Source organism: Nicotiana tabacum, chromosome 2 (assembly GCF_000715075.1).
Source record: "Nicotiana tabacum cultivar K326 chromosome 2, ASM71507v2, whole genome shotgun sequence".
In the NCBI taxonomy this organism is placed as follows: Eukaryota; Viridiplantae; Streptophyta; class Magnoliopsida; order Solanales; family Solanaceae; genus Nicotiana; species Nicotiana tabacum.
Genome location: NC_134081.1, coordinates 10,512,978 through 10,534,404, shown reverse-complemented (window position 1 = coordinate 10,534,404; position 21,427 = coordinate 10,512,978). Strand labels below are relative to the sequence as shown.

At 33.5% G+C, this 21,427-nt stretch overlaps 1 protein-coding gene across 1 annotated transcript; it reads right to left on the bottom strand.

Moving 5' to 3' along the window:
- Nucleotides 1-1,760: 1,760 nt before the first annotated feature.
- On the bottom strand, nucleotides 1,761-9,010 carry LOC107815237 (synaptotagmin-3). The gene is made up of 12 exons (XM_016640792.2): nucleotides 8,777-9,010; nucleotides 7,664-7,765; nucleotides 7,320-7,370; nucleotides 7,055-7,178; nucleotides 6,835-6,953; nucleotides 6,213-6,314; nucleotides 6,026-6,100; nucleotides 5,081-5,157; nucleotides 3,985-4,234; nucleotides 2,999-3,370; nucleotides 2,228-2,356; nucleotides 1,761-2,135 (listed from the first exon to the last, which is right to left on the bottom strand). The coding sequence occupies exons 1-12, from the start codon at nucleotides 8,885-8,887 to the stop codon at nucleotides 2,007-2,009; spliced, it is 1,641 nt and encodes a 546-aa protein (XP_016496278.1). The 5' UTR covers nucleotides 8,888-9,010; the 3' UTR covers nucleotides 1,761-2,006.
- Between the last annotated feature and the right edge of the window lie 12,417 nt (nucleotides 9,011-21,427).

The following is a 21,427-nucleotide window of genomic DNA, read 5'->3' as shown; positions in this document are numbered from 1 at the left end:
TATCATTGAGAAAGTGAAGCAAAACTTGGTTATCAGAAACTCGTTTTCTTCTAAACTTAGATTTTGATCGAAAGATATATTTTTGGTTAAACTCACTTAAACATAATGGTCCTGATTAGTGATTGTTGTGACAATGGTGGTTGGCGGTGGTGATTATAAATGGTGTCTAGTGATGGTGACGGTTTACTGTGGTGATTAGCGACGGTGGTAGTTAGTAATCGGGGCAGTGGCGACGACAATTTGCAGTGAAAGCGGACGGAATAGTTGTGAAACAGTCATCTTTGCAGAAATCTTTTAATATGTAGCATCTTAATGATATTAAAATTTTGTTATAGCCTTAATCATTTAGATATATTTAGACACATTAAGTGATTGTAAAAAAGATGCAATTAATGTTTAGATTTGAATAATTAAAATTAAAGCTAAAAAAATAAAGCACTTATAATTAAGAACTTAATGATAAAACTTCAGATAATATTTAAGTCTAAAAAATGAGGCCTAAGACACCTCCCTTTAGAGTTGTTTGTATTAAATTTGTTATAATACACTTGCCTCTTTTATTTAATTTTTTTAATAAAACGGCTCAAGTTGTTAGTTGTAGATATATTTTGATAAGAAAACAGTTCTAGTTGTTGATTATACATCTTATAGTTTTTCACATTAATTGATAGGGATAGCAAAAGCAACTTGCAAAACCACTGCTGCTGTAATCTGTCATCTCCTACACCCATTTGCCTTTACACAACCTAACAAACAACAGTTTGTGCATCAATTGGACCACCAAAGTTTTCTTGATTTTTCATTTATCGGATATCCCTAAAGGGACCACTTCCTATTTGATTCAAATACAGGATATACTACATTTTAGTGTCTCCTATAATGCCAAGGCAAACATAACTTATGGTTGGTGTCTCCTATAATGCCAAGGCAAACATAACCTATGGTTAATGCTGCTCCACATATACACAGTCACACGTACGCCTCCTTCTGATTTCAGCTACATACTAATTTCACACTAATTTCATAAGCCAAATTGCGAGCCGAGGATCTATCGGAAATACTCTCTCTACCTCACACAATATAGGGGTAAGGTCCGCATACACCCCGCCCTCCCCAGAACCCACTTCTGAGATCACACTGAGTATGTTGTTGTTACTGATCGATATGATATATACATCTAAGGTTCTTACACTGACAGGTAGTGGCGAAGCCAAAAATATCGCGGTATTCAAAATTTAATATGTATGTACAAAAGATATTTTTTGATCTATATAAGTTTTTGACAAAGGGTGTTCAACTGACCACCCCTCACTATATTATGCTCCGCCACTACCGGAGAAGACAAAAAGGTCCTAGATCACAAGTATAAAATATATGCAGACACAATAGAATCAATATGGATTTAGTTAAGAACATAGCACAAAGAAAGTAAAGAATCCATATATACGATGTTAACTAATTGATACTAAGCGGACATTTGGACATAAGAATTGTAAAATTTCGAAAAAAAGTATGAAACAAATCAAGTGAAAATGGCATTAGTTTTTGACAGCTTGTCAAAATTTCTTTATTTTGGTTAGAACCTTATATGCCAGTGTAGGGATAAAGTCATAAAGAATCTCCGTTCTATCTTAAAAGAACAAACTATTTAGTATTAGAATTAAATAAACCTAACAAGAGCAGATTAACTCATTGAACTTGAGGTGTAGTTGATTGATTGATATAATATAATACACAGATAAGTATACTTACCCCTGATAGAATAAGACAAAAGGCACGAACGAACATGCGTGCGCGCGCAGATGTTTGTATGCATTTCTTTCATGGCTTTAAAAAAGAACGGACATTGTGCTATGATTTTGATGATTAAGGCTTTATACTATATAATTAAAGGCAAGACATACAACAACTGCTATGAGAACTCTTGCAAATTGTTCAGAGATAGGATCGATGAACTTAATATCTAAACGGATAATTTACAGTGCAGAGGCATCGCGTTGCAGTTGCTAGATCACCTTCCATCTGATGTCAACATGTAGAATTCCATCTTTGGAATTGATGAGATGGTACTTCTCGTTGATACGTCCGTTGTATATCACATCCATCAGTTGGATATCTACATACCCAAGTAACTCCTACAGAAATTACATGCAACAAAAATCAGTTTTTGTATTCAAAGAGTGTAGTAATGAAAAGTTAAGGAGTTTTGTGATGATGGTTCTTTTACCTTAGACCGAAAACCAAATCTTCTTTTCTTGCTCTTGACTTCAATATGGATTAGGTCCTTCAATGGAGCTTCTTCCAACACAAACTGGAATTCTTCTTCCCATTTTGGATTCCAGGTTTTGTTCCTTGCCTACAAATATTTGGTAAACAAAGGTAAGGCAACATACTTGTTGCTACTGTTTTTTTTCTTCATTTGTCCTCGAGTCGAGGGTCTATCGGAAACAACCTCTCTACCTTCTCAAGGTAGGGGTAAGGTCTGCGTACACGGTATCCTCCCCGGTCCCCACTGGTGGATTACACTGGATATGTTGTTATTGTTGTTGTTTAAAGGTAAGACAACAATAGCAATAAGATGGTTAACTAGAGGTGAATCGAGCATGGGTTCTGAACCTACTATTTTTTGTGTGGAACATAGATTTATATGTGAAAAATAACTAAAATTTCAACAAATATTAGTTCTGAATTTGTAGGGGAGCCTTGGCGTAACTGGTAAAGTTGTTGTCATGTGATCAGGAGGTCACGGGTTCGAGCCGTGAAAACAGCCTCTAGCAGAAATGCAGGGTAAGACTGCGTGCAATAGACCCCTATGGTCCAGTCCTTCACCGGACCCTGCGCATAGCGGGACCTTAGTGCAACGGACTGCCCTTTATTAGTTCTGATTTTATAATTCAAAAAGTGCAATAGGTTCTGCTATTAGAACCTTAAACGTTGAAACATCAAGTTTAATGAATCCGCCTATGTGGTTAACAATATATGAGAGTGTAAAAGTCACCTTTGTTTTCTTTTTTTCTCCTCTAAGAACTACCACTGCATAAGGATTTGTATGGTGTTTCCCTTCTACATCTTCAGCACCAATAACTGTAACCAACAGCAAACCTGCTCCCCGCAAGGAATAGTTATCATCTGAAAGGCTTGAAATACTCTCCTTCCGTTCATGAATATTAAGAGGTCCGCTGAACTTTTTACTATCTTCTTGGAAAGGAATGAAGGACATCTCCAACATAATCTGGCCTCGCGCCTTCTTGTTCTGAGGGTCATTTGGGTTTGTGCTGTGGACCAAATCGAGTGTTAGTTCTTTCTTCTCATATGGATTGAGCAATTTCAGTGGCACGACTTGCATTCCCAACTTGTCATGTGCCCCAATCTGTGAAACAAAGTGAAAATTCTTAGTCTTTTGCATTTGCTGTGGATCATGAGACATTCATCTGCAGACTTGGAGACGACCACCGAAATACTCTACAACAACAACAACCACCACCCAGTATAATCTCACAAGTGGGGTCTGGGGAGGGTAGTGTGTACGCAAACCTTACCCCTACCCGGGGTAGAAGATTGTTTCCGATAGACCCTCGGTTCAAGACGATGAAAAGAGACACCGAAATACTCTGAACATAAAACTTAACCTCTTTCCATAAATATCAAATTTTACTCCCTCTAACAATTCAAACTGATGTTAACTTATACTTCTTCGTAGTACACAAAATTTGATATTACATCTTTTTAACTAACTTTTCTTGTTTTCAAAATCGTAAGGCTTCTCTACCAATTTCCATATATTCAAACATTTTACCCTTAAACTCCAAGCAAGTAAAAGACGGTCTGGAAATTTGAGATGGATGGTGTACATAATAAAATTCCTTCTCACAGAAAATCAGAAACCAGAATTCTAGCCATCAGAAATTTTTTACAGAAAAATAAAATAAATAGCATTAAACTTTGAGATGATGCCACAATACCATGAGATATCAAGATTCTGACCTTTTCCCAGTCATATAGATGCAGCTGCAGAACTTGAGACTCGGGATCTTTTACGGTCAATTTGAAATCCTCATTCCATACTGGATTCAGAGTGTTCATTTTTACAGTAGTCTTCTTGGCTGGAAGCCTGTCCCCACCTAAGCTGAGTTTAACATAAGGATCTGACTTACTCAAAAAATCCGTGTTCAGAAGTTTCTGTGCTCTCAGAACCTTCACATGTAGAATTCCAACTGGCTTCTTCACAGCTCCTCTATTAAAATCACAAAAGCTAATGTTAGTAAATATGAAAAGAATTTGAGCATCCAACCCGATAACTCAAGGTTAAACCACTTTGGATGCATTTAGATATCTGATATTGGAGACATCATATTTACTTCAAATCTAGAAGCTTATTTGCTTTTTGACGGGCATAATCTATGTGGTTCAACTTGCGTAAAAGACGAAGAGTGGACCGGAATAAGAGTAGGTTCAACAAGTTGAAAAGTGTATGTGAAGTAAAGAAAGTAAGTTCAGGAGACTAAAGAGTGTGTCGATAATAGTGCTAGTGACTCGATGAGGACTATGAGAGAAACGTCTATGGCTCGATAGGGAGAGTTCATACATGAAATCTAGAGCTTTAGAATAGGTAGAGACAATAGAAAATTTGGCTGGAATAGTGAGAAATCAATTGTTGAAATCAGTATTACCCAAAATAGATTCTAATACCATTTAAAAGAATCTAAACACCATCAAAATTTTGTAATGATTAGAGTAGACTAAAACCTTTATAAATCCCTTTGGATGCACTTGCATTTATGTTGCATATTTTAACAGTAGAAATTTTAAATTTTATAGTACAAAAGGAATGGTAAAATACATGAAAAGTTTCTAGTCTTTGTTCAAAACACATGGACAAAAGAAATAAAGAGGAAGAGAAGAAGGAAGATGATTTCATTTTGAGAAAACCAAAGCTTAAGAAATTGTGTTTGGCTACCCTTATATTCGCTGAAACTACAACGGTAACGCTCAAGTATCACGACACAACAAGTGCAAGTGACTGTCAGGAATTAGTCCATTGTCGAGATTTCAAGTAAATTATTGTTTGTTTAAAACTTACATTGAACTGTCAAGAATTGGTATATCAAGTGTTTGTGGCCAGAGGTAAAGCCTGGCAACTTGCTTGCTTATAGTTTCCTGTCAGCCAACGAATACTTCCATTAGAACTAGCTGAGGAGGGTAATGTATAAAATACTCCTCTCTACTATATAGTGAGTTTGAATCTAGAAACACATGGAACGGGAGGGAGAGCGAAAACTTTATTCAAATCTATGTACTTTTGAGTGTATGTAACCACAATAGCCAAACTCAGATACAATGGTATCAGGATATTTAAATTTTCAGAACGGAAATATAGGTTTAACAGACTCATTTGAGAGCAATATCTCTTACGCAGATGAATCATGTTATGCTACTACATTTTGTAAGTTTCCTACTTCAGTAGTTCTATCTACTGTTTAAGTCATAGCCAAACCAATGAGTAAGATTTCAAGGTGCATTTTCTACAACTATTAGTCTGCAGCTAGGAAAGCACTCAAGGCCTTTCTATAATGTGCGTGCGGTACTGAGTATTCCTGCCTGCTTATTAGAGACATAAAGTACATTTTACATCTCTTTGTGAACAAATATCTTCCAGCTTATTTAATTTCTTTAGGAACTGTATTGGTTTAGGCTGTTGGGGTAAACGTAATCAACTCGAAACATAGATTGCTTTTGTGTCGGCGCCAAGTTGAAGATTTATTCTGCATATTCCTTGTGATATTATAATGAGCACAATTCTGCATACCACACATAGTTTTCTTCATAGGTAAAAGAAATAATCTTGTGATTCCATCCTTGAATTTGCAGATCAAATTGGTGAAAGTTCACTTTACCCCAAAATGCAACAAGTGAAAGAACATTTGACTTAAATTATGATATGACCTTTTATCTATATATCCAATGCGAGCTTAGCCTATGGAGTTTAGTACTTAAGAAGCACACTAGGTAAAAAGAGGAAGCTTACCTGAACAAAATGGTGTAAACCAGGGATTGTCATTAAATCTCCTCCAATTACTTTTAGCCCAAAGTCTACCTCTGGCTACATATATGATCGATAGTATTTAGTTAGACAGATTATGCCGAGTCTATTTCTAGATCATCAGCAGTGTTAAAGTCTTTGAAAGGCACAGATATTTTGCATGCTTACGTACCTTCTTCGTCAGTGATACTATTATGCTCGAAAAGCATGGGAAGGTTGGGACCAAAGGTTTTAGTGTTGCCCTTGCTGTAGCAGCCATTTGAAAATCTATCAACTGAAGATAAATATAGCGAACCTCAGTAAAATTTCTCATTGAGAGTTACATTATTAATATCACCTAATAAAGTTCAATAAAAATTCATTCTCTCCGTTTCTATTTTGTTGTTCCTGAAAAACATTACTGAAAACAACAATCTGTCACAATCTTTATACAACATATATATCTGAGTATCATCCATAAACATTAAGCTCTACTAAAGCAAAAGGGCAGCCCGGTGCATTAAGCTCCCGCCATGCACGGGGTCCGGGAAGGGCCGGACCACAAGGGTCTATTGTACACCGTCTTACCCTGCATTTCTGCAAGAGTTGTTTCCACGGCTCGAACCCGTGAACTTCTGGTCACATGGCAGCAACCAGTTACGCCAAGGCTCCCTTCTAAGCTCTACTAAAGCAATCAAAAGAAATGATGTAAATCAGATAACTAACACAAAAAAGCAAATTGCATAGCACTTTCATTTGAAGATTATGTCAATCTATCCTTCATAAGAAGAACAGAAAGGGAAACTAAGTCTTACCTGTACCGAGATTTGTAGAGATAATAACTTCAATGCCACAACTATATTTGGATTTCCAGCCCATCTGACCGCAAACTCAAGTACTAGCTCCTTTTCATTGGAATCATATACTTTAATACCTGCCAAATTGATCGAGATCAAATGAAACATGGGTAACTTCTAATCTTATAGATGGCCGTTTATCGCAACATTTCATGTGCTTGATAAAGTTTGTGCTCACCATGGAATCGAGGAGGAATTGTTCCAAGAGTAAGTTGCTCAAACTCAATAGATTTTATTTGATACTGTCCAATATACTCTGCAAAAATAGGTTTTGATGTGCTTTTAATAATTCCACAAATTGCCTGTAGAGGAAATAAAATCAGACTGCACTATTCAGGCATGCTGCTATATTTCTGACCATTTCCATGGCATAAACAAGAATAAGAATCCCAAACATGATATGAATGATATGTTGGAAATAACAAGCGGCGAATTTTGATTACCTTGTCAAGATAGGGCCACATGTTCGCTATAAACTCATTAAACCAGTCAACCTACACAACAATAGGAATAAGATCATAACCTAGATAAGATTTGACTTGGGATAATGGGATAAATGGCAGCCCGGTGCACTAAGCTCCCGCTATGCGCAAGGTCCGGGGATGGGCCGGACCACAAGGGTCTTTTGTACGCAGTCTTAATCTGTATATCTACAAGAGGCTGTTTTCACGGCTCGAACTCGTGACCTCCTGATCACATGACAGCAACTTTACTGGTTACGCCAAGGTTCCCTTCACTTGGGATAATAGGATAAAGATGTTAATTTCAAAAGAAGGCAAGTGCTTACCCGCTCGTAGTCCGGATTCATCACCCATAATGGGAGTTCAGGTAGAAGATCAACTAATGAGCTTGGCTCAATTTCATCGAATGGTGTACTCTCTGGTAAATCCTGGAGATTTGTGTTCAAGAAGTTCAGTTCACTTTCCAATAAGTTGGTTTGAATTTGTTAAACCTTTTAAGGGAGCAGAAATTGGTTCAAAATGTATCTCTTCAATTTTATACTAACATATGTAACATATCAACATGTCTATCTTCATCTTTACATGATAATGAATGACTGAAGCGGATTTAGTGTGGGTTCGAACTTATGTATACATATGAAACGAAATAAAAAAGAAAACATATGTAGTAATAAGATAACACTCGTTCTGAATACTGACTCTAAACCCTGAATTAATTTGCCTCTGCCTATGCAGAAGGATGAATGATTTTGCACCAACAACTTTGGCGTGTGTAAGACATAGCGAATTGTTTGTCGAAGGCGTTGGGTGTGTGTGAACAAAGTCCCATACCAATGGTTTGGCGGGACGGGTATGGAGATGGCACAGTGATGGCGTAGGGTCTGGCTTAGTGTGTTTGCCCGTCTATGGGATGGTTTACTACCTTTACCCGTAGCTTCAAAGACGCATACATAAACTCTCATTGGGCTTCAGTGACCATAAATACTGGAATCATGTGGGCAGCACACAGTTAATCTACAAATTAGCTCATAAATGATAATGGATCATGTGAACTTAGTTCGGGGGAGATAGTTGGGTGTATGTGAACAAAGTCTCACATGGAAAATTGAAAAGGAAAAGATTCTACTTATAAGGTCTTGGATAATCTTAATGGTACGAGGCATTTTGGGAAAACGATGCAGGCTTGGCTGACAATATCACACAATATTAAGAGTATCTTTGAACCATTTGAGCTCAACATAAGGTTCATCTATTGTAACTGAATTATGCTAACAATTTCTAGTGAAACATGGAAACAAGAACCAACATAGGAAATGGATAATTAACATAAGTAATTATAGCTGAAATCCCATCAAATGATTACTGTCCTATATAAGATAATCAAAGGAATACAGTAAACAACTTTATCATTCCATTGAAATAAAAGCAGGTGCATTTACCTTAACATCTCTGGGCTCAAAGTATATGAACAAGAAATAACCAATAACCAGACCTATTGAAATTCCAATCCCAAAGCCAAAAATACCTAACAAACTTCCAAGAAAACCCATTTTCTTTGATCATTCTCAAAGTTCAATGAACCCCATGTTAAAGGAACATTCAAACGCAAATCAAGAAACGCGTGATAACATATATATTTGATTATTTGTATATTCCATTTTTTTTTCCTTTAATGTATTATGTGTCAAACTTGAAAATAAAGAAAGATAATAATGTCACAGAAAGGGATTTTTTGGCAGAGCTGGTGCTTAGTTAATATTGATGTTGAGATTTGAAAGCGTTGATTCGTTGAACACTAGAACGTGTAGGAATTATCAACTTATTAAAATTAACAAATTCAGACGTGGCTCTTTTATTAAATACTAGTGCGAGAATAGCATGGGCTAGTCAGTTTTGGTAATCAAAAAATAGTCAGTGTTTGTAAAATTATTGAAAAATAACATATGTTTTGCTGAAACACGGAAAGTTCGAGCATAATATGTTGGATTATGGAGCTCCTCCGTATAAACTAGCACACGAAAAGTTTCGACATAATATGCTGGATTATGAAGATTCTGCGGTTACACTTCCAACATATTATATTGGAACTCCAGCACATTATGAAATTCAAGCATATTATGCTGGAATCTCATATGTAAAAAATTCGAACTCCAGCATGTTATGCTGGAATATTTCCGGATTTTTAAGGGAGTTTTTATTTAGAGTTTATCTTTAGATGAAAAAATGGCTGAATTCCAATTACTTTTGAAATTGTGGCTATTTTTTAATTACCAGTTGTAAATCTAACTATTTCTAAAAAAAAATTCTAACTAATCGAGGCGAAATTAGGATTTCAACTTTATAGGTTCTGGATTTTAGAATGACAATTTCAAGTACTAATAACTCGATTCTAAATATAATATTTGTATAAATTTAATAAATCTTTTAACACAAATATATTGTTTAAACAAAATTAATGGATTCGGCCAAAATCCGTACTAGTGCATCTAGTTTCACCCTTGAGTACTAAGTTTCTTGTTGTACATGAGAACCACCACAAAAAGGAATTTTGGCTACGGGACCAAAGATTTGGGTATCATTCGAAATGTAGTTGTCCTCATAATAACTGTCAACTGCTAGGAAAATTAGTGGTCGATTTGTCATAAACTATATCCTTATGTCAAAAATACCAATATATTACGGTATTGTTTTTAGATAGTTAAACGGGTTTTACAATATAATTAATTAAATAATAAGACTTTGATTTTTGTGTACTTCTTTTTGTAGTTTTTAAATAAGTGATATTTGTTTCGAAATTATTAATCGGTTCTTTTGTTGAATCAAGAATAGAAAACTCCAGATAAATGATTTTCTTATCTCAAGGCGATATCTAGTAAATTCAACCTTTAAATAATAAGGTAAGCTCTAGAATTAGTGAAATTATTCAATCATTTCTTTTCTTGAAGTCAGTCTCGGTGCCACGTTTCTATTTCTTACGCAAACTAACATCGCAATTAAATAACAGAGTAGCTAAAAGAGTTGAAATTTAAAAGTAAAGAACATGTCTAGGAAAATGATTCATGCCTGCAAAAAGAAAAGTCTGGTTATTAGTTTACTTGCATAAATGACCAAAGAGAATTAGGACGGTTTGTTGAATTGACTTTTAAGCCTAAGTGCTTGGCCTATCTTAGCATTTGGTTCAAATTTTTTATTTTTTTATTTTCTTTTTGCAATAACTATAAAGATTTTCTTGTGAATTTCATACTTAGTTTTTCTGAAAAAAAAAAATTATAATAGGCTCGCCTAATTCGATGAACAACTTGTTATAGTCCACAAGCACATATGTCAGATAAACTAAATCATAGGTTTATATAAAGTATTGTAGTTGAGATTCGAATTTTAAATCTCCAAAGTTAATCACTTAGCCATACTATTGGAACACTTCATAAGCTTATTTTTGTTGACTATAAATTCGTAATGTCATTATAATTGGACACTTCTTTTCTCTCCAAAATTGGAATGCCTTAAATAAGGGTGACAAGTGGGTCGGTTCAGGCCCGATCCCGGTTTTAGAGGGCCTGAACCGGTCTCGTGGGCCGGTCCTATGATTTGGGCCCGTCAGGCCCGGGACCGTTTAACCCGCCAGAGCCCGGGACCGTTTAGCCTATCAGAGCCCGGGACCGTTTAGCCCGGGACCGGCCCGGTCCTTTAACGGGCCAAACGGTCCCAACGGCTATTTTTTTTATAAAAAAAAATAATATAGCCGTTGGCTATTTATAAAATAGCCATTTAACCCCTCCCCCAACTTTGTTTTAATCCCAAACTTTTTATAATTACACTTTTTTCCTATTTTTAACTATAAATACCCCATCATTCTTTCATTTTTTCTTACAAAATCATCAATCTATCACAATCTCTCTCTAATTTTATTCTATAATTGTCATCTTTAGTAATGGAAGCAAAAGTATCAAATGAGAAGAAGGAGTTTAGTCAATGAGAGGATATTAAATATTGAATATTAAAATTTATGTCACAATTCTATAATAAAATTTACAAAGCATTGTCTTAGATATTTTTTAACATCCTTTTGTCTCTAATATCTATTTAATTTTTTTTTAAATATATATGTTGGGCCCACTTAGCCTGGGACCAAACGGTCCCTGTCCCGGACCGATCCCTACAAAAGCCTGTTTGGCCCGTTCAATTTGGGACCGGCCCATTTAGGCCCGGGACCGGCCCACTTGCCAGCCCTAATCTTAAAGCACGACACATTTTTGTTATACACATCATCAGATTAGATTTTCGAAACGAGGGTGGAGGAGGCTTTTTGTTCATTAGGTTTTTGGATAAATTTATCCGCATTTGATATTTATATCGAATTGATGTTTAACTTGTATACAAATATTTATTCACTTAGCTATGTATTCTCACTTTAATTATTAAACGCTAAGGTTAAATTATTTTATTTTAATATAAACATCAAATGTTGATAAGTATTTACGGGTAGGACAACCTTAGATGATATTAGGCACATACCGGGGAAGCAAAACAGATTTTATATGGGCTGTGAATTAATCAAGGCTTATTTTGCTATTGGGCTGCCTCCTACAATCTAAGCTAATGATGGCCCATTTCATCCTCCACCTTAAAAACGTATTAAGAAGGTTAAGAAGTGCAAAGATGAATATAAAGGAAATTTTACATGATATAGCTAATTAATGCACCCTATTTATTATAAACCAAAACACTTTAAAAATATTAAATTTTATAGTTACTTTTTATATTTTATAGCAAAGTACAAATATATACATACTCCCTAAATATATACAATTGATCCCTCAACTCTCTCTCTCTCTCTCTCTCTCTCTCTCTCTCTCTCTCTCTCTCTCTCTCTCTCTCTCTCTCTCTCTCGCTCTCTCTCTCCTCGCTCTTTCTGAAATCCTGGATTTGGTTCGCTGGCGGAGGCCCACTAATACAGTTGACCTAGATTCTGATTTACACAAAATGGAGCCTTTTTTTATCTGGTTTTACCGCTCAAAATCGATTTTTAGTATTTGGGTTCTCCTTCGTTAGAATCTACGGCTTCTTCTAAAAGGGGAACTTTCAAAATTTATGATGCTATGGTTTCTTCTAGAAGGGGAACTTTCAGACTCTAAGAATCCATGGCTTCTCTCCAGAATCCATGGCTTTTTCTCCTTCTTTGTTCGTCTCTATTTTTAGTTTTAATACAATGTATACAACGTTTTGTTTGGCCGGAAGACGCCATCTCCCGCGAACTTTCTTCTCTTTTTTGCGATTGAGTCACATGCAATGATACAAACACATTGAATTTTGTACAAATACGCTCAAATATGAGGGTATTTCATACTTTTTAATGTAAATACAGTTCCTTTTTTTATATTTTTTCTTGTATTTATGCATTCTGAAGGTTATTTTTATGGCAGATTCCTATAATATTTGAACATTTGTTGTCTGAATACAACCGAATTAAATACATCGAATTGAATACAGTGTAAAAGCAACAACGAATGAATACAATGAAGTGAAGACCGTCGAATATCATTGTATTTGTGATTTTTTGTTGTTTGAATATGGTCAAATTGAATACAGTGAAATTGAATACAATGTAAAATAGTTAAGAATGAATATAGTCGAATTGAATATAGTGTATACATCCTAATTGAAAACATCGGTATACACCTTATTTCTTGATTTTTTGTTATTTTAATACAACATAATTCAATACAGTGAAATTGAATACAATGTAAAATATATAAAACGAATGCATTCGAATTGAATACAGTGTATACAACCGAATTGAATACAACACCATACATCCCATGGCAAATAATTAGTAGCTACGGAATGTAATTAGCTAAACTATAGCTATGCGTAGCAATAAGCCTCCAAACAATAGTCATTTCTGAAAATTTCCCATTGAATAAAAGGGCAAAGATTATTTTTAGCCCCCGGTCGAAACTATTTATATCTAATAGCCACAAAAGTGTATAAAATTTATATATTCTTTGTATATAACATAAAAATGTGTATACATACAAAAAATATATAAAACAAAACAAAAACCTTGTATCAAACTATTATTTTGAGAGCGGCTATATCATTTTCCCCAAATAAAAACTTTGCTACTAAAAGATTGTATCAAACACAAAATTCTACGTTGTGTTGTATATTCGCCATGACCTGTTTATGGCATTTTTCATGTCAAATATGTCTAAATTTTTCTGTTATCAAATATGTCTAACGTTTCATGTTAACACTTCCTTAAGGAAAATGTCCCATCTATTAAGTTCTACTCTACGACTTTCTCATGAAAATTGAATTTTACTATAAACAATACTTAAAATAATATCATTTGAACTTCAAATATAATTTTGATATTTTTAAGGGAATCTTACATAAATGTCCCAAATAAGTTTCAACTTATTAACATCTAGCCATTATATATACATTTGCCAAAACTAGCCGAGCAAATATAAAATTGAAAACCCAAATAAATAAGGTTCTTTCTCTCCAAAAATCACACGCAAAGATCTCCTTCCATATTTTTAAGCGCGATCAGCAACATTAGATGCAACAAGACAAAAAGAAAATTTCGTGGATGAGGAGCAAACCAGATAACGAAAAGAAAATTTCATGGATGAGGAGCAAACAAGATTATATATATACAAGATTTCAAGAATATAAGCAAACAGAGACCTTTTTCAACGGGTATGGTTGAAATTCATTAAAAATATATAGATGAGTCAACATACAAATTTTGAGGAAGATTGGAGGTGATTTGGACTGATTTAGTATCAAAATTCGTAGTTAAAATTGAGTTCAAAAAATACTTCTACGACGCATGTATCACGCATGTATCACACACAGATGTATACATGGATATACATGTGATATACAAATTATACACGGTATGATACACATATCATTTTTTTCATGTTTCATCTTCTACTTCAAATTTTCAATTCAAACCATCTCAAGACTTTGCCAAATTATCCCAAAATTGAGATTCAAACTCCTTAAGATGTACCCAATCTATTCTAGTAACACACACTCAAAATAAAACAAAGATTTGACTTTTTTTTGTTGTTGCTACAAATAGCTAATTGGATAATATTGGTAACATTTAGCTAATATTAGTAATATTTAATGAATTGACCAATTTTTATAATAAGCTAAATGGACATAGCTGATAGTTTTCCTATTTTTAACCCCTGGGCTACAAAGGATCTGAGGGTTGTCTACCCGCGAAAATGGAAAGGAAAACATTATTTCCCCAAGAAAATTCGAAATATTATGTTTTTCACCAAAGATCCAATAGAGAATACAGTATATTTGCTACCCCTATCTCCCCCCACCCCTCAACTAAACAAAACTCCCCCTTAGCTTTGTATACCTTGATATATTCGTTTTATCGAAAATATAGAATTAGTTATAGTTCAACCATATTGAGAATGTTATGAAACTACTATCAATGGTTGTGGTGTGATGAATAAGATTTCTTCATCCTTAACCAGAGGTCCAAGATTCGAGTTCTAAGGAGAAATTTTTTTGGTAGATAGCGCTTCCTTCCTTTAATAGACCTTACGTGAACAATTAAAAAGTTTTGAATGTATCCCTAAATAATAAATGTGTTCAAATATATCATAACATGACTTCCAACATTAGTGCGAGGACCATATTTGGACCTTTATAATTTTTCTAGGGTACATTGAGCCAAACTATAACGTTGAGGACAACTTTTGTCCGATAGGTGGAAGGATGATAAACTTAGGCCAAATTCAATAATTTATGGGTATTTTTAGCTCTTTTCCGTAAAATAAATTAAGATCTTGAACTCACAAAGCCCAAATTCACCCTAATCCCAACACGTAAAGGAGAAGGAACATCTCTCTACTCAGCAAGTCTCTTTGTTTTTTTTGTACTATTTACGTACAATCAAATCAAAAATAAAAAAAAAAATATTTATCCCTGTACTTTGATAAATTGTCCATGTTTATCCTTCGTTTTACTTTCTGTCCAATAATATCCTTACCGTTAATAAAGTAGACATAATCGTCCTTATCCCTAACAAATCTCCACCGTGATAATGGGACCCATCACTTGAACTACCAACTAGGCAAATTATTAACCTAAATTTTCTTTGACCTAGTTCAGTCAGCCACACCATATTTTTCTTCTCCTCAATTTTCAGCTCCAGAACTCGATTTAATCTTAACTAAATCAGTCCATATGCTCTCAAAATTCATAAACAAGTTTTGCTACTCAATACCAAGTATACTTAGCAACACACGACTGATTTCAAACATAAAAATTTGAGTCCTCTTCAAACCCACTTCGAAACTTCAAAGATGCTCAATAATGGTGGTTTCAATTTCTTGCTCAGATTCGTTTCCTATCAGATCAACTTCAAATCACACAGAGAACCTAAAAATCTTCTATGAAGCTCAGATTTCAAAATTGACATAGTGAAAACACCAAAGAACTCAATGTCAAGTAAACTTGATTTTTTTTTTCTCTTCATATTCTTTTTTAATTTATCTTCACAGAAATAAATAATGATTAAATCTAGTTTTAGCCAAAGCGTATTCACAAAAAAAAATGAATATACAATCTGCTTCCTTCAATGAAGTTGAGGTTGAAGTCTGTGATATTTTGCTCAATCTTAAGGACCTAATTCAAGAATCAGAGCCTCGCTCTCGTATTTTTCCACTTACATGGAGTTCTAAAAGGAGAAGATCCGCTAGGAATTTAGGCCTTAATTATGATGTTAACTCACAACGTGCATAACCTAATTGGTTATAGTTCCACCATATTGAGAATCTTATGAAACTACCATCAACTATTGTGGTGTAATGAATAAGATTTCTTCATCCTTAACTAGAGGTGCAAGATTCGAGTTCTAAGGGAAAAAGAATTCTGGTAGATAACGCTTCCTTTCTTTAATGGACCTTACATGAACTATTGAATATTTTTTGAATATATCCTTAAACAATAAATGTGTTCAAATATATCATAACATGGCTTCCACGTTAGTGCGAGGACCATATTTGGACATTTTAAATTTTTTGGGGGTACATTTGAGCCAAATAATAACGTTGAGGACAACTTTTATCCAATAGGTGGAAGGAGGATAAATTTAGGCCAAATTAAATACTTTATAGGTATTTTTAGCTCTTTTCCGTAAAATAAATTGAGATCTTGAACTCACAAAGCCCAAATCCACCCTAATCCCAACACATAAAGGAGAGGGGAGAACATCTCTCTACTCGGCAAGTCTCTTTTTGGGTACTATTTATGCACAGTCAAATAAAAAATTCTTTCATAGTTTCATTTAAAGCGTATTCATAAAAAAGAAAAACGAATATACAATCTGCTTCCTTCAATGAAGTTGAGATTGAAGTCGGATATTTTGCTCAATCTCAATGACCTAATTCAAGAATCAGAGTCTCGCTCTCGTGTTTTCCCATTTACATGGAGTTCTAAAAGGATAAGATCTGATAGGAGTTTAGGCCTTAATTATGATGTTAACTCATAATGTTCATCACCTAATTAGTTATAGTTCCCCCTCATGTGTTGGGAGGAGCTACTATCAATGGTTGTAGTGTGATGAATAATATTTTTTTATCCTTAATCAGAGGTCCAGGATTCGAGTTCCAAGGAAAAAAAATTCTGATAGATAGTGTTTCCTTCCTTTAATGGACCTTATGTGACGTGAATTTAAATGAATCGAAATCTTAAAATGAATAAAGAACTAGGAACCAAAAAAAGAATGCTATGACAATATTACAAAACATGATCAATTTGACCATTAGATGAGAAACAGAAATACAAACCCCCAACTTCCCCTTGAAAGATCCGTGTGCTGCACATTATCACGGATAAATTGCGTCGGGTTAACACTTAAGAAGAAGGACATGAAACTGTTTCTCATATTTCGTACTAGATAATATATTTTTTTTATATTTATATTTGTAGCATCCCAACCCCTTAATTTTAGTACTTGCATTTTATTCCGTGGTCAATATTAAAGAATACTAAACATATCACATTGTAATGTGTCTTGTTTGAACATATTGTTTTAACAAAATTCTTATTACCACTTTATGTTTTGCCTCAAAGTCGAATAAGTCGTATCCTTCTACATTTTTACCAAAACAAAATCTCTATTTAATCTTTGCTTATTGTTGCTGCATATTCATTACTTAATATTGTTATATTTTCATGTGATCTTTTATTAGCTTACCAATTGATTTAATATCTTGCTTATTACTCTTTTGATAACCATATATAAATATAAACTTTTTATTCCTAAAATTTAATGTATTTTTATGCTTTTATCCTCTTACTCGGAGATCTTTCGTCATTCAAATCTATCAATAATATTTTTTGAATATTATTTAATTATTTAATATACTTATCCTTAAATTAATTCAAAGTATAAATATTCACACTATCTCTGTTTTTCTCTTTATATATTTTTATCCCTATTATGAAATTTTAATTAGTTGTTTATATTAATATTTTATTATACAATACAAATACATAGTATCACATTTTATTTTAAGTTATAGCTTTGAATTAGTCTAAAATATTAATACATAAGTTTTTTTAATTATTATAATTTAAATCTATTCTATTTTCTTATAATTATTTTTATATCACGTGCAATTAAATTTTCTTTCTCTTTTAGTTTGAGGATACAAATTTAACTTTTATTTTCGTTACTAAATTAAATACATCAAATATTTATTTTGTATTCTTAACATTTTAATTTGTTATCCAATTATTATTTTTATTTATCTAGTAAACTTTAATTTTGTGGTCCTATCCATAATGTGAGCGTTTTTATCATAATTTTAATCTAATCTCAAGTTCAAATCATCTTTCCCTTCTATTTCTAATATTAAATATTTTTGATTTTTAAATTATTGCTATTACGTTATCTAATATATAAGATTTCATGTTTTCATGTGGCCTTCATTAAATTTTCTCTTTATTGAATAGAAAAGAGAAAAAGTCAGGACTTTTGGGCAGCTTCCAGTATCCGACCCATCTCTTTTTGCCGATTTTTCGGGTTGTCGGAATCTCTGGTTTGATCAGGACCAGGAGTCCAATTCATTCGTTTATGGAGCGACTCTCTGTTCCCATTCTCCACCGTATCATCAAGTGATTAGCTAGCTCAATCCATTTTTTCATTCGATGATCTTCACCTTAGGACTGACTCTGGGACCTAGCTTGATTGCCTAGCTAATGCTACCGTCGCAAGCAACCTCTCAAAGAATAGGGAGTGAACGACCCTTCTATCTAGATCGGTGATTCCGTTCGGCCGAGCCAGCTATCAAAAGTCTTGCAAGCAACATACACTAAGCTAAGCGAGTTAGAAGCTAAAGTGAATCTTTTTTGGCATCTTTTTCTTTGCTTTGACCGCGACTTTGTTTGGTCTTCCTCTTTCCTTCGGCCCATCATTCAAAGCTAGCAAAAAGTTCGAGCTTTCAGGATCTCTCTTGAACGGCGGTCGGTCAGTCTTTTTCTTCTGTTGATGCTGAGACTGATGCTTTGACTGTCTCCCATATCATTCGATAATAAAGATCCACTACTTGCCTTGTCGACGCTAAACTTAGTACCTCGCTTCCTTACTAGTACACCTACTAGACCCATACTCATTACGACTGTGTTCACCAGACATCTGACTAAGCAACCTTCTGCTTAGACCGTCAACGATAAGGAATGAGATCTATGGATAATGGGATATAGAAGTCAGGTGCGATGGTCAGCTCAGTCAGAGCGGAAGCGGTCAGACAAGGTTAACGTCAGACAATGTAGTGCAAGCGACGGGTAGCCCTTGCCATATGAAGAAGGCGACTACAATGGGAGACGAAGGCGACATTATCCATTTATATCCTTTAACATAATATAGATCAATGTGTGATTTTTTTAATCTTGATATAAATATTTATATTATTTTAAATTAATACTCGAAATTATTAAATTATTTAAATTTATTAATAATATTTTTACGTATTATATAGTAAATTTTTCAATATTTTTGTTTAGTTATTTATTATTAATTAATTAATAAATAATTTATATATGGCTTTTTTTGATTATGCCATATGGCTGAATTAGTTATTAGTTAATGCATCATATGTGGCTAATAATAATAATAATAATAATAATAATTAGATACGGAGAAAAAGGGGAATTATAGCAATAATATATATAGATATAGATATAGATATAGATTAAGAAAAACCTAATTTTGTTTTTCACAGGTAGTGATACTAGTTAAAAGTTTAGTACCCAGTTAACATCTTAGTTCAATTTCGTTAAAAGAAATACAAATAAGACGTGTTAGACACACAAACTCCCTCTCTCTCTATTTTTCTCTCATTATTTACTCATTCCCCCACCCCCTTCACTGCATGTTTTACAATTTCGGGTAGATTATGAGTGCACCTCTAAATTACAAAACTAAAACATGTTTACAATTAACTAAATAACCGGCAGAAAACACAAGAGAATATATAGGTGAGATGCAATGAATCAACCATCTTAAAATTTAACAAACAATTCAATATTCACAAGAAAAATCTGCTCGAAACCCCAAAAATCACAATCCAGTAAAATGTAAGAAAAATATAAACACAAAACTAGATTCTTGGAGTTATCATGTTTGGTCAGATACGACTTGTCTCGTTAACGGTATTATTAACTGCCCAAAAGGGATGGATTAACATTTAACAGTACTTTACTACTTAGTTATATGTATATTTTTAAAAGACACATTTATTTAATTTAAGTTATTAAAATATGAGAGTTTTCTGAATTTTGTAGGATTTTTTGTTCCCTAAAAGGTTCAATGAACATGGCTTATACTTGTTCATTTGGCTGGTGCACTTAACTAGTCGATTGGACGTAATATTTTATACTATTTGTGGGCTAATAATGTTAATCAAACATTATATTATGTATATATCAAATTATATTGTATTGTTTGGGTGTAATGAAAAGCCAATATGTTGATACTAGCATGTGCCTAACAAATAAACCCTTAAAAAATAAATATTCGAACTAGACAGTTTCGAGCCGTGAAAGCAACTATTAATGATTGTATTAGCCATTAGGGTAGACTGTCTACATCACACTTCTTAAGATACAACCACTTTTTTCGAATCCTGCATGAACAAGAGATACTTTGTGCACTGCGCTGTCCTTTTAAGTATTCGAACTAGAGATTCAATAATAAACCTTTTGAAATTAAAACCAATTGCTTAATTGAGTCTCTTCTTTTTTCCTTTTTTCTCTGTATTTATTTTCTTTTGGGTTTAGTTAACCCCCCAATGCATTTGGAAATGTGCTTCCCACTCCATCCTTGGTAGGTCAATGTTTGTTTAAACATGAAGAGTTTTTTTGTTGTTTATTTTACTTGTATATTGACCTCTCATTTTTATTTCCGGTTGTTTGAATAAATAACAAAATAAACAATTTGACTATGCTTTATGTATTTTTTTTCATTATCTTTTTTATATAGAGTCAGACGACTATGTTTCGGGAAAGAATTAGTTTGACTTCTGGGTTTTTTTTAATTTTCATTTGTAAGAGAGTGTGCTCAGCCATAAAGTATATACTATCAAATCTAAAACAACAAACCTAAATTGGATCCTTCTCTCTTTGTTTTTCCTATTTTACTCTTTCAGTTTTTAATATATATCAAGCACAAAAAGACACTAAAGGCATTATATTTTTTTCCTAAAATACTCATTTTTAAAGAATTTCTGAACGCGTAGATAACTACTAGTAATTACAAATGTTGAGATATATAAATAAAGAAATAAACGATATTTTCTTTATTAAGTGAGTAAGGCTTTAAAACTAAACTACTTCTGCAACAATATTCTTATAAGTAATCGTTATAGAACTCAGTGTAAAAGTTTGATTAAAAAATATCTTACATATTGAAGTCTCGTCAAGATGAAAAACTATTTTATAAGAGAATTTTAGAAGCTTTAGAACTCAGTGGAAAAGTTGTAGTAAAATTTATTTTAATTTAAAGTTTGAAATTTACTTTTGAAAAAGATGTTCAGAATGCA

What these genes read in the sequence shown, in the direction of transcription:
- LOC107815237 (XM_016640792.2), bottom strand. Translation starts at nt 8,887, where the DNA reads ATGGGTTTTCTTGGAAGTTTGTTAGGTATTTTTGGCTTTGGGATTGGA. An exon ending in CTCTACAAATCTCGGTACAG is followed by an intron (nt 6,315 to 6,834) that starts GTAAGACTTAGT and finishes ATTTATCTTCAG; the next exon opens with TTGATAGATTTTCAAATGGC. An exon ending in ATCTATATGACTGGGAAAAG is followed by an intron (nt 3,371 to 3,984) that starts GTCAGAATCTTG and finishes TTTGTTTCACAG; the next exon opens with ATTGGGGCACATGACAAGTT.